This window comes from Mytilus trossulus, chromosome 6, assembly GCF_036588685.1.
Source record: "Mytilus trossulus isolate FHL-02 chromosome 6, PNRI_Mtr1.1.1.hap1, whole genome shotgun sequence".
NCBI classification, from domain to species: Eukaryota; Metazoa; Mollusca; class Bivalvia; order Mytilida; family Mytilidae; genus Mytilus; species Mytilus trossulus.
The window spans coordinates 9,111,638-9,125,965 of NC_086378.1; the positions used below are offsets into that span (position 1 = coordinate 9,111,638).

General features: G+C 31.4%; 1 protein-coding gene across 1 annotated transcript; it reads right to left on the reverse strand.

Moving 5' to 3' along the window:
- Positions 1 to 2,438: 2,438 nt before the first annotated feature.
- Positions 2,439 to 12,595, reverse strand: LOC134723181 (TNF receptor-associated factor 3-like). The gene is made up of 8 exons (XM_063586814.1): positions 12,338 to 12,595; positions 8,774 to 8,878; positions 8,099 to 8,272; positions 7,256 to 7,336; positions 5,912 to 5,986; positions 4,157 to 4,276; positions 3,362 to 3,454; positions 2,439 to 2,700 (listed from the first exon to the last, which is right to left on the reverse strand). Exons 1-8 carry the CDS (start codon positions 12,566 to 12,568, stop codon positions 2,545 to 2,547), a joined length of 1,035 nt encoding a protein of 344 aa, XP_063442884.1. The 5' UTR covers positions 12,569 to 12,595; the 3' UTR covers positions 2,439 to 2,544.
- Between the last annotated feature and the right edge of the window lie 1,733 nt (positions 12,596 to 14,328).

Sequence of the window (14,328 nt, forward strand, 5' to 3'; positions counted from 1 at the left end):
CTTGTTGACCGGAGGTTAATTTTAAAATTAGTATGAAAGATCAAATTAAAGGAACCAGTCAGTATAATTGATTGACATTATAACAGAAAACAAAATTCAGAACAATATTTTACTCAACGATATGATACCGTTATGCATCCTTCCGCCAACGAAAACAGTAAATTCGTGAATTATTGACTGTAGCAAATCCATTTAATAAACTTCAATAAGAAATAAAGTTTCAAAAATCACATTTGGATAAATGTTTGTAATAGTTTATCACCATGATCAAAGGTTGTCAGTCAGTCTGGCTTTAATTTTATTGGCAAGAACCAATAAGTAATTTAATTTTGAAAAACAAGTTCCGTATGTAAATAAAACTTTTCTTGTTTCCGAAAATGAATCATAAAAATCAAAAACAAAAACATGTTACAATGATTTTGAACAAAGAATCCCAAATAAGAAGAGCTGTTGAAGTGGCATCTGTATGTCCAATACGATATTTTTTTTTATAGAATTTCAATAGAAGATCTTACTTGAATGTTTGGAAGTTAGATATCTATCACAAATGTGTAAGCAATTTTCCTTCTCCTAAAGTTGTTTTTACCTTGCATTGCTTAAATATAATTTTTTAACTCGTGGTTTTAATTTTTGAAACTTTTTTAAGCACCCTAAATACATATAACTTATAAAACCCACTTCAAATAGAAAAGAAAACAAAAAAACAAAGGAACAGCTTAAGTTTGCGTCATCTCACAGTGAGGCCTTCATCAAGGAGCTAAAACTCTTATCTCACCGCAAGTTTAAAATAGCCTCTTGTACCGGTTAGAGCAGAATTCATTGCATTGAAATATAAGATTTCTGCACAGACACGGACGTGTAAATGCAACTCCATTTAAAGGAGCGTGTATGTTAAAATGACTTATGTTTGGGGTAAATTGTAAAAGGTTTAGCTAGCTATAAAACCAGGTGCAATTCACCATTTTCTACATTAGAAAATGCCTGTACCAAGTCATGAATATGACAGTTGTTATCCATTCGTTTGATGTGTTTGGACTTTTGATTTTGCCTTTTGATTTTGGATTTTCCTTTTTGAATTTTCCTCGGAGTTCAGTATTTTTGTGTTTTTACTTTTTGTTATAAATTTATAAAAAGAAAGTCAATGTATTATTATAAATAATATGCAAAATTTTGCATATTGCATATCAACTTAGCTTCAAAACTTGACATTTAATGAATCCCATGTTATTCTGAACATTTTGGTTACTTACATGACTCCGTATCTTTTAGAAAAGGTGACGGTGGATTTACAAATAAGTGTTTTGCAAATTAAAGTGTCCAGTGTTTATGCACCGAAAGAAATTATTTGAAATATTCTACATCCACAATTCTGACCTTTGAATAGTTCGGCGAAAATTAATTCTTAAAGAATTCATCGTAAAATGAGTCGCATTAACATTAATTGGTTATCAAAAGTACCAGGATTATAATTTTATACGCCAAACGCGCGTTTCGGATACATAAGACTCATCAGTGACGCTCAGATCGAAATAGTTAAAAAGCCAAATAAATACAAAGTTGAAGAGCATTGAGGATCCAAAATTCCAAAAAGTTGTGCCAAATACGGCTAATAAATAAATTGATAAAACGTGTCGAATTTGAATAACAAACTTTAAGTCTAAATTTTAGTAAATATAACGCCATAACGCAATGGCGCCTTCGTAGCAAAGAGTTCTAATTAAGTTGTTCATCACTAGCCATATGTGAGTTCGAACCCAACATGTGGCAGATGCATTCGATTTTTAATTGACTAGGATTGCATTTCTTCCTTCCAAAGGTCGGTGGTTCCCCAAAGACATTCCGGCTTGCTCAACCAATAAAACGAAACGCCACGATAAAGCCAGTAGTGGTGAAAATAAAGTCATCATAGATACCAGAATAAAAAAATTGTGTTTTCGCAAAACGAGCGTTTCGTCTACAAAAGACTCATCAGTGTCGATTGAGTCCAAAAAAGTTTATAAGGCAAAATAAAGTACGAAGTTAAAAAGTAATCAGGATCGATGTTCCTAAAAGTTTGGCCAGATACACCTATGTAATCTATTCCTGATGAAGAAAAGCATAAGTATTCCAACAATTCAAATTTTTGTAAACATTTAGTTCAAATTTATGGCCATATTAATGATAATTCATGAAAAACAGATGTGCTAATTACTGGGCTAGACAGAATAAGAATACGTTGTTGTAAATGAACTTATCATGAAAGTGGTGATAAACCCCAACACTGTATCTTTCATTTATTTTTTTGTTGTGAAAAGTTTGTTTTTTGGAGGGAGGGGGTTCTATCGTGTTTCAACTGATTCACTGATTATCAATTTATTTTATAATATTTACAAAAATAATGTAAAATACAACAGTTGACATGTCTGCTGAAATAAAATTCAAAAAAATAACGTTAGAACATGATATTTTGTTTAAAAATAAATCATCTAACGTCAAATGAGATATATCTAAAAAGGCACTCGCAGATAGATGACCTTTTTACACATAATATGTGTTTTTGTCTTTTCAACTGCTAGATGAGTTATGACGAGATCTTTGGTTGTGTGGTTTAGTACGTGGGACAGACATACATGTTGGTATAGGTGTTTGCGGCTTTTCCACCAATGTTGACAATGCTGTAGGAAGACTCCTGGATTGACGTAGAGCAATGTCTGCAAAATTCTAAAAAAGAAACCATTTTAAAACATCAAATTTCCTTTATAATCCATTCATTTCATTGAGCACGCGTTATTTGGTTTTTTTTCTCTAGTTCTGCATAAGCTCCGCCCGCCCATAGCAACATCTGATAATATAAGCCAAAACGAAAAATAAAGCGAGTTAGGTCCTAAATATAATGACATATTTGAGAAGGAACCAATTAGTTTCACCGCCGTAACAGGATTTTTGTTTGTGTGTTAGCGACATTAACCTTTAACTATGTAGAATATAAATAAAGTGTTTGAAAATGACACCACTGTCCACTAGATAGTAAAAGATTAGGATGAAAGCAAATACAAGGCAATTTTCGATCTTCAACCATGATGACACCAAAACTGTATAGATGCCAAAAAAAATTTAAAAAAATACGCAATTTTTTGTTTTTATCGGTAAAAAACAAAATGGCAGTTATAAATTTGGAGAAAAAATCTTCTTTATTAATAATTGCAGGGTAGTGATCGATACATCAAGAGATGGATGCAATGCCAAATTGAATAAGCGTCATTCACTGCCATAAACAAATGTCTTTGAAAAAGTCTCCTATATTTAGAACAGGCATCGTAGTACGTTTTGAAAACATAAGCGTATGCAACGATGATCTTATTCAAAAATACAGCTTTCATACCTTTGGTATCCCGAGGAAGGTTTTGACTTGTTTCATCTCTTCTGTTAACATATTAACAGTATTGAGCAAACACTGATTCTCTTTAGCTATTCCCTATAATTGAAAAAAAACTGATGTAGACATACAAATAACTTCACAGATAACTGTATACATGTTGTTAATTTATGTGAGTAGGACAAATTAAATCCGGCTGACAAATTGTTTAAGATATTGTAAATCATATCCTTGCCTGTCTTGACCAATTAATATTTTTAAAAACATAAAATGAATTCAGAATAAGATACAGTGCCATACTCGAGTATGTTGCCATCGACTGATCCATCTTATCATAAAGACTAATTGCACCATTTTATCTTATATCTTTTATTCATCATTACATCTTATACCATTACATTGTTACCATGTCTCTTCTTTAAACAAGTAAATTTGTATAAATGAACTCTTAAGTTTTGTTGGATGTTAAGTGTAGTGTAGGGGATAAGTCCAACTTCGCTAGCCAAGGGTAACGATCCACTTCCGTTCTCCGCGAAGATGGGTATAAGGCATACAAGCTTAAACCAACCAAACTAGTTCTTGTGAATGTAGCTTCCTCGGGCATATTTCGTATCGCTTGTCGGGTTTCGCTTTTCTCTTAGGTCCTTTTGATTTTATGGGGTCTCCAACGTTTGTATTATGTTTTGGATTGTAGAAATGTTTACTTTAGACATTGCTGAAGAGGCATTAGTTTTCGGAATGCTCATCTGGTGCAATACAAAAAATGTACCGTTAATTGTATATCTTACTATCTCCACTGACCTTCATTTCAATTCTGGTCTTTTCTTTTCCTTGCAAGAGGTCTTTCACTACCATCACACTCATTTCAAGGTGTTTGTGCGGAAATATTTCCTCATGATAATTATGTTCGTGAATTTTACCCTGAATACAATAAATAATTTTCTCAAATAATTGTTGGTATTTTCTCCAATTGAAATACACTTTATATTCAATACTATCAAAATAATTAGAAAGAAATAAAAGAGCAACGTTAAAATATTCTATACAACCGCACATTTCTGTCTAAGAGAAATAACTCCAACACCCTTCATCTGTTTTTGTAAACATTTTAAAGCATTTTAAGCGAACCAAAACTCCAAAACGTCCCGGGGTCAACCCACCATTGTTTCGTAAAATGTTCTGTACCAAATCAGGAATATGGCAGTTGTTATCGAATAGTTCGTGTCCATGTATGTTGCATTGGCGTTTGTTCTTGTTGCACCTCAAGGTTTCGATTGCTCTGTTGTTTCCTTTAATAATTGGTGGGTTTCTCTCTGCTTTAGTTTGAAACCCGGATTTTTTTCTCTCTCAACCAGTTGATAACTTTTGAACACCAGTGTACTACTGTTGCCTTTATTTCCGGTCCAGATATTAAAGAATAAAAAACTACTCGGGGCTGTGTAAAAACATGTTTAGTTTTCTCTAGTCAAGTTATTTTTATATGTTTGTCCTTTGCTCCTGATGCTGATATTACTTCAATATTAGGCTCAAATTAGAAAATAGCATTTTTTCTTATTAAGACATAATTATCGATAAATAGATAGAGATTTAATTTTGTAAATGTAACATTAGTGTAGTAGTATGACGTTCAATTGTTTCATTGATATGTTCAAGTTTGTCCTTTGATTCAATTTCCCCTAAAATACATGAAATTTACTATTTCGACTTTTATCATCTAATGTCCTTAGATATATGAAGACGCCCATGGCCATGAAGGTTTTTCCAAAGTATGAATATAACGCTCCAGTATTGCCCCCAAAAAAATATTTCTCTGGCTTTTTTCGTCACTAATTGATTTCTTTCCAATTGTTCAATTTATTTTTTTTTACCTTATTTGTATGTTGTTAATGAATAAATGAGATTTAAACATTTATAACATTTGTATTTGTGGTCATTTTTAAATTTCCTGTTTTAATACAAAACTTTGATTTTTTTTTTAAAACTAAGGATTGTCTTATCCCAGGCATAGATTACCTTAGCCGTATTTGGCTAAACTTTTTTGGAATTTTGGATCCTCTATGCTCTACAACTTTGTACTTGTTTGGGTTTTATTAATGTTTTGATTTGAGCGTCACTGATGAGTCTTATGAAGACGAAACGCGCGTCTGGCGTACTAAATTATAATCCTGGTACCTTTGATAATTATAAACAACGTTTGCCTCTAATTAATTTCTGAATACCATTTCAAAATACGAATATAGCCATCACATCAGACAAACTATTTTGAAATATCTATTTCGAATACACATAAATACGATTTCAATAATTTATCACAAAAGCAAAACTAACAAGTCAGGAATATAACATATCAAGTTGTTCATTCGTTAGATGTGTTTGAACTATTGATTTAACCATTTGATTAAGAACTTTCCGTTAAGAATTTTTCTCGTAGTTATTTTACTTTTGAAATTCTCAGATGAATCAACTCTTATTTATGTAGTTGATACTTTATATCCAAATTTCATCAATTGTATATTTTCCACCACATAAATTGCAGCGCAAAAAAACGATACTTACCTTAAATGTACAGCCAAAACTCTGATACCGACAAGGAATAAGTCTGTTGCAACATTCTGCCATATGCTGTGTCATCTATAACACAAAAAAACAAGATTGTGTCCATAGTACATAGATGCCCCACCCGCACAAGTATTTTCTATGTTTAGTGGCCCTTAAAAATGGGGCTAAAACTCTAATTTGGCATTAAAACTAGAAAGACCAAACACTTCAACCTGAAACGGGACAGACGGACAGATGAACAAATGAACGGACGCAAATTGCCTTTTAAGTCGGGCAGAAAAACTGAAAATAAAATAGAGAATCGAAAATTAGGAAAAGAAACTGAATTAATTAAAAAGTTAATTATAATTATGAGAGTGGTTTTTCGTTCTATATTGTTTATTTGAATCTCTTTTTTATATCAATTTTTATGAAAAATGGATCGGCAGTCTTTTCCTAAAGGGTATGTTTTTTTTCTGACAATGTTTGGTAAGAAATGTTACCTAAAGGATAGATGGGGTGTCTAAATTATAATGCATAGATCTTTTTCATAATTTGCAAAAATGTAGTTTATATCATGTGGGTTTTTTTTAAATAATAAAAAGAATTGGTCACCGAGGTTATTTTCTCACTTCGCGGTGTTCAAAATTGACAAATTTTGTATAGATTATGCAAGAAGATGATGTTAAGATGATGGCTTTAATAGTATCTTTCAAAAAAGAAAAGAAACAATGGGGTCACCGGACCCGTTTTCTTACCACATTATAAAATAGGTAAATTCCTAAAACATTCTATTGTAAAAGAACCTTAATCTGAATTAACTGCCCTTGCATTTGAGTTGCCTCCTCTTATGTGGCAAAGTTGGGGAAAAAATGATCAAACAAAAGTTTTCTGTTTTTTTTTTGGTAAAATACAACCATAAATATGATGGGAAACATGTCATTTTCTATATCGAAGTGGAACTTCTTACACATGAATTACCTACTTCTCTAAAAATTGGCACATTCTATAAAAGATCTAGACCTTGTTTTCTGGTATTTCGAAGTCCAAGATGGAGGAAGACACCATATCTACTTTAAAGCAAACAGTTGAACAAAAATGTGTTCTTGTTAAAACAATTTTACTGTGAGAGTCGCCATGCACGAAGCCCTAGTTTTGCATAATTGAATTCGCATCTTAAGATTGCTTGGAATATATAAAAAAAAAAAAAAAAAAGCTGGTGAATATAATTACCTAATTCGACTAGGTAAAAGTTGTATTTAATCAAAACATAAGTTATAAATTTCATAATTACTATTGTGGTTGCTCCTTGAATTGTTTCATATTGGAATCAAACTTATTGTTTTAAACAAAACCACTTACTCTGTCTCTCTTTAAAGATTGAATTCCGCATCCATACGGGCAAGATAATGAAATATCTTTGCATATATCTTCCTGATGTTCCTTTAGAGAAGATAATAAAAGGCTATTATTTGAACTTGGAAATTTTTTTAATTATGGAATTTGTATAATTTCTTGTGCTTGAACTTTTTAATAAATTCCATGTTTATTCTGTACTTTAATGTTCTGTGCTGCGCACAATACTTTCTATTCCAAAGGAGATAGTACATTTTCAATATAAATGCACTGTGCCACGCACAACACTATCTTATAATATACAAAATACATTGTATGGAAAGTATAATGAACCGCTCAAAACATTATAATACCAAATAAACATTGGAATTTAATTAAAAAAAATTAAGGCACAAGAAATTGTGCTAATTCCATAATTGAAAATAATTCCAAGTTCAAATAATAGCTTCTTTAATAAATACTTTCAAAAACTGACACATATCTTTTTATTCAAATTTGAATTACTTTTCTTTTCGTTTGAATCTGACAGCCTTTACGTACTTTTAGTGTAAGTTGGAAGGGAAATTAAATCAACATATAATTCTTAAAAAGTAAATAATATTGGAAACAGAACTGCTGTTCAACAAATATAGATATTTTCAACAACATAATTATAGTTCACAGAATCCCCTCTCTTTTACGGAAATTTTCAACTTAAACACGACCTTTTCTGAAAATAAACTAGTTATAGAGTTTATTGAAGAAAAAGAATATTAAGTTTTACGTTACTGTGAATAGTTTGAATAAAACTTTCAACAAAATTTCTCGAAAATTACGTCTTGGGAAGCAATGTAATCATAAGATACTAACCCTTATCTTGCCTCTTAAAACTGGCAATTGACAGAAGGCACACACAACGGGAGCTTGTAAGCACAATGTGGAAATGTGATTCTGTAGGTCCTTGTAACGTATGTTTCCATCGCATCCTTTGTCTTTAAATGTGCAGTTTACAAGCCTCCACTGACAATCTGACGACAAGTGTCTCTGTAAAATATCAAACTTAAAATAGTGCCCCTATTTGGAGAAAAGAAAAAAAATATATTTTACTAAATTTGAGGTAACTATCTATTCGTAAGATCACTCATGGGAAATATCCACTTTGAAATGTTTCATTTAAAACATATGTCATCAATTAACTTTCCTATAAGGTGTAAAAAAGGGACGAAAGATACCAGAAGGACAGTCAAACTCATAAATCGAAAATAAACTGACAACGCCATGACTAAAAATGAAAAGGACATGACACAACATAGAAAACTGAAGAATAAACAACACGAATGTAAATGTCTAAAGAACTATATAATTTACTGTTGTTCTCTTTTCTTTATTTTTATGGGTTGATATTTGTTCAAAAAAGTTACTAATGGAGTTCGAAATAGATCATAACGTTTTATGTAGACGAAACGCTCGTCTGGCGTACTAAATTACAATCCTGGTACCTTTGATAACTATTTATGTTTATTCAGTTTACGTTTATAAGCTTACCTCGATGTGTTCGAGTTTTGAAGTGTATGGACAGCCATTTTTCTTTTCTGGGCAATGTACAGTGGCAGACAAAATATCTCTTCTCAAACCATAATCATTATGAATCTAATGAAAATCAAAAAGAACAAGTATAAAATTGTGGGCATTTGTTACGGGGCGCCGAATGGGACTCTTGTGGTTTTGTACTCGAAATTCAATTTTGTACGGACAAAAGTGACTTTTGTTTGAACAAAAAAAAAATCAGTTAACATTTGTAGCATAATGCAAATTTAAAATTTTGTCATACAAAGCTATATTTCAGTGGACAAAAGTCACTTTTGTCATGACAAAATTCATTTTTGTTTCACAGACTTGACTTTTGTTAGCTAATTTGAAAATTGGGCGACAAAATTCAATTTTGTATGCAAATTAGTTTAGATTGGATTCTGTGAACCAATTTGCATACAAAATTGACATGACTTTTGTGAGACAAAATTGACTTTTGTGAGACAAAATTAACTTTTGTGAGACAAAATTATTTTTTGTGAGACAAAATTAACTTTTGTGAGACAGAATTTACTTTTGTGAGACAAAATTTACTTTTGTGAGACAAACTTGACTTTTTGAGACAAAATTGACTTTTTGAGACAAAAATGACTTTTGTGAGACAAAATTGACTTTTGTGAGACAAAACTGACTTTAGTGAGACAAAATTGACAAAACTCACAACATTTAATTTTGTCTCATCAAAGTCAATTTTGTCTCACAAAAGTCAATTTTGTCTCACAACAGTCAATTTTGTCTCACAAAATTGAGTTTTTCGTCACAAAATTGACTTTTGTGAGACAAAATTGACAAATTGATTTTTTGTGTAACAAAACTCAATTTTGTATGCAAATTAGTTTTGATTGGATTCTGTGAACCAATTTGCATACAAAATCGACTTTTGTGACACAAAATTGACTTTTGTGAGACAAAATGGACTTTTGTGAGACAAAATGGACTTTTGTGAGACAAAATGGACTTTTGTGAGACAAAATGGACTTTTGTGAGACAAAATGGACTTTTGTGAGACAAAATGGACTTTTGTGAGACAAAATTGACTTTTGTGAGACAAAATTGACTTTTGTGAGACAAAATTGACTTTTGTGAGACAAAATTGAGTTTTTGAGACAAAATTGACTTTTGAAGACAAAATTGACCTTTGTGAAACAAAATTGACCTTTGTGAAACAAAATTGACTTTTGTGAGACAAAATTGAGTTTTGTGAGACAAAATTGACTAAATTGAATATTGTCTCACAAAATTGAATTTTGTCTCCTTTGAATCCTTTTTGCGCTGCTTTTGCTAAATTGACACTTATGTGTTTCTAAACTTTCAGTTATATTTAAACCAGAAAGAAATGAAGCTATTATAAATTCACTTTCATGAAAGTCTACCATTATCCCTTTATCCATCTTTTTTTTATATAATGCATATTATGTAATAACCAGATGCTCCGCAGGGCGTAGCTTTATACGACCGCAGAGGTTGAACCCTGAACGGTTGGGGCAAGTATGGACACAACATTCAAGCTGGATTCCGCTCTAAATTTGGATTGTGATTAAATAGTTGACACAGCATAGGTTTCTGACACAGAATGAATGTATTCAAATGAACCTAAATTTTTTGTTTTCTCTTAGAGCAATTCACTATGCTGTTGAATGTTAATCCTCTCAAAAAAATGTTTGAAGAAATTTTCTTTTTATTTATGAAATTTCAAATGAGAAAAATTGAACCCAATTTTTTAATCACATCCCCCTTTCCCTTATTCCAAAACTAATTTGAATTAAAATATTCTAATGGAGTTTGCAACAATTACTACTCATTTAAATACATCATAAAATATTAAGATGTAAAAAAAACTGCTTGTTATCACTGAATGATAAAGATTATTTAAATTTATCAGTTGGTAGTAAAAAGTGAATATACATTGTATATTGTATATAACAAAGATTTAAGTTGATTCTGGACAAAGAAAGATAACTCCAATTAAAAAAAAATCTTGCAGATATTTCTTGCTTACTATACTGGACAAAGAAAGATAACTCTTAATTAAAAAAAAATTTGCTATTTCACAATATTGTGAAATTAGATATTTCTTGCCATTGCACAATACTGTGCAATTGAAAAGACTTGCTATTGCACAATACTTAATATAATAATTTTAGATCCTAATTTGGACCAACTTGAAAACTGGGCCCATAATCAAAAATCTAAGTATATGTTTAGATTCAGCATATCAAAGAGGCCCAAGAATTTAATTTTTGTTAAAATCAAACTTAGTTTAATTTTGGACCCTTTGCACTTTAATTTAGACCAATTTTAAAACTGGACCAAAAATTAAGAATCTACATACACAGTTAGATTTGGCATATCAAAGAACCCCAATTATTCAATTTTTGATGAAATCAAACAATGTTTAATTTTAGACCTCGATTTGGGCCAACTTGAAAACTGGGCCAATAATCAAAAATCTAAGTACATTTTTAGATTCAGCATATCAAAGAACCCAAAGGTTTCAATTTTTGTTAAAATCAAACTAAGTTTAATTTTGGACCCTTTGGACCTTAATGTAGACCAATTTGAAAACGGGACCAAAAATTAAGAATCTTAATACACAGTTAGATTCGGCATATTAAAGAACCCCAATTATTCAATTTTGATGAAATCAAACAAAGTTTAATTTTGGACCCTTTGGGCCCCTTTTTCCTTAACTGTTGGGACCAAAACTCCCAAAATCAATACCAACCTTCCTTTAATAGTCGTAAACCTTGTGTTTAAATTTCATAGATTTCTATTTACTTATACTAACGCTATGGTGCGAAAACCATGAAAAATGCTTATTTGGGTCCCTTTTTGGCCCCTAATTCCTAAACTGTTGGGACCGAAACTCCCAAAATCAATACCAACCTTTCTTTTGTGGTCATAAACCTTGTGTCAAAATTTCATAGATTTCTATTAACTTAAACTAAAGTTATAGTGCGAAAACCAAGAAAATGCTTATTTGGGCCCTTTTTGGCCCCTAATTCCTAAAATGTTGGGACCAAAACTCCCAAAATAAATACCAGCCTTCCTTTTATGGTCATAAACCTTGTGTTAAAATTTCATAGATTTCTATTCACTTTTACTAAAGTTAGAGTGCGAAAACTAAAAGTATTCGGACGACGACGACGACGACGACGACGACGACGACGACGACGACGCCAACGTGATAGCAATATACGACAAAAAAAATTTCAAAATTTGCGGTCGTATAAAAATTGCTACAATTTATAGCTTTTTCGGTAAGTTCTAACAGGTATATGTCATATGCTTAGCAACTCTATGTTTGATTAAATAAACTTATGACAAATACCAGAATTAAGATGCTGTACATTTTCAGGGTCATGATAAATTACTGATGGTAGACGTCTATGGCCACCTTTGACACCTGTTGTAAAGTCCGTTTTGTTATCATTTTAAATGCCAAAATGAAAACAATTGTTATTGCTAATCCAGGCTTCAATTAATTATTTCAATATCATGCTAAATGTTATTAATAACCTCAGATTCAGTGAACGTTTCAATACAGCTATCTTGATTCATAGGACAATGACAATAACCATCAGAATCAAATAGAGTAGTGATACAACCATCACATACACAGTGTCCACACGGAAGCTGCATCGGTCTTCGTAAAACACACTCACAGATTGGACAAATAAACCGGTCATCCTTCACAACGAACTCTATTTTTTCCTTTGGCAAAGTCAATGCTAACTCCAGACTTGCCATAATTAAACCTAAAAGTATATGAAAAAGAGGCGGAGGATATCAAATGAAATTAAAACTGATAAGTCGAATACTGGCTGACAAAACCATTGTAAAAAAAAAGACAAAGACGACAATTGTGTGAAGTATATTTTTGTGTTTATATACACATGGGATTATTTTTAATGTTTATGTGATACATATTTAATAAACTCAGCAGCGGAGTTGTCGTGTATCTTTGCTTTTTTTAGAGGTCATGTAACAAGTCAGGAAAACGGCAGTTGTTATCTTGCAGTTTGTTTCTGTATATATGTTGAATTGTCTTTTGTATTTTGTTGTACTTCAGTGTTTCTCTTTTTCCATTGTTTCCCTCTTATAGTAGATGTGTTTCAATCGGTTTTAGTTTGTAACCCAGATTTGTTTTCTCTCAATCGATTTATGACTTTCGAACAGCGGTATACTACTGCCTTTATTTTGAACTTTAATTATGAGTATTTGTATTCCTCATATTTTAAAATTATGCTTTTTTCTTTAAAGGTTATGTTCTGAGCCAATTGTTAATTTCCTAGTCATGATATGAGACATTACCACCGTAAAGTATACTTTACGCTGTACATCTATAATGGTCGACCGATAATCTATCATTATCCCCGATAAATTGTGAATATCTCATTTATTTGGTTCCCGCGTGCCATAGCGGTTTCATCGCAGCATTAACTGTATCTATGGTATCCTTTATTTCAAGATCGCTGGTGTAGATAGGTTCAACATCGCGCCAAACTTTGAATTATTTGGTTAAGGGAAATTATATACCTTCTCAAAGGAAAATTCAAGCATCTTTTACTTTTTCTTAAACAGCTCCTTTATAAAGTCGGTCTTACATGAATATAAATTTGCAGTAAAGAAGTTCAATTGGTTCTTGTAGAAATGCCAATTGTTTGTGGAGAAAAAAAAGACCATACGTACGTAAAGTTTTCTGGAAAGAAATCAAGCCTCTTAATCTATTCTTTCCTTAAACAAAATATTTTATATACGTTCGTTATTCTTTGTCATACACAGTTGGACTTATTCTCTTAATCTGTATTTAAATGTGTAAAGACTCAATGTATTAAGTATGTACTTATGATTCATACCGCACATTGTGTTTGTAGCTGAGCAAAAACATGAAACCGGGCGCATTGATGAGTGATTGTTTATAATATACGTTTGGAAGGCACTTGGCGATCAACAAATATAACGGTGTCTGTAGGGACAATTGTACAATTTGGTTATCCAAAACAATTAAGGAAGATCCAGTTCTTTGTATTTGGTTAAAATTTATAAGGAATAATAGAACAGACCTATGATTATTCAGAGTTTACTATGTGTTAAGTGTCGTAAATAATGTAATATAATAAAACCTAGACAGATTTCAATGATGTAGAAGTATGTTGAGTTTCAAGGTGAGTTGTCAAACCAAATTCCTTTATCAAGCAGTTTATGAAATATGATTTACATTATCTAACACTACGATTATTTCCGCAAAAATACAACTTTGATGGGTATGAAATATTTCCTGAAATCTAGATATTTCCTTTTAATACATAAATGTACTTAACAATGGTTAACTTTTACTAGTTGTGACTTGGATGGAGAGTTGTTTAATTGGAACTCATATACCACATCTTTTTATAACTGATTAATTCTTGATTAATCAAAATATGTTGGGTTTCCTTTTTTAGATATATTGTGAATGTCCTTAGATAAGTAACCAACATTACAGTGAGTGAATGAATATCATGTAT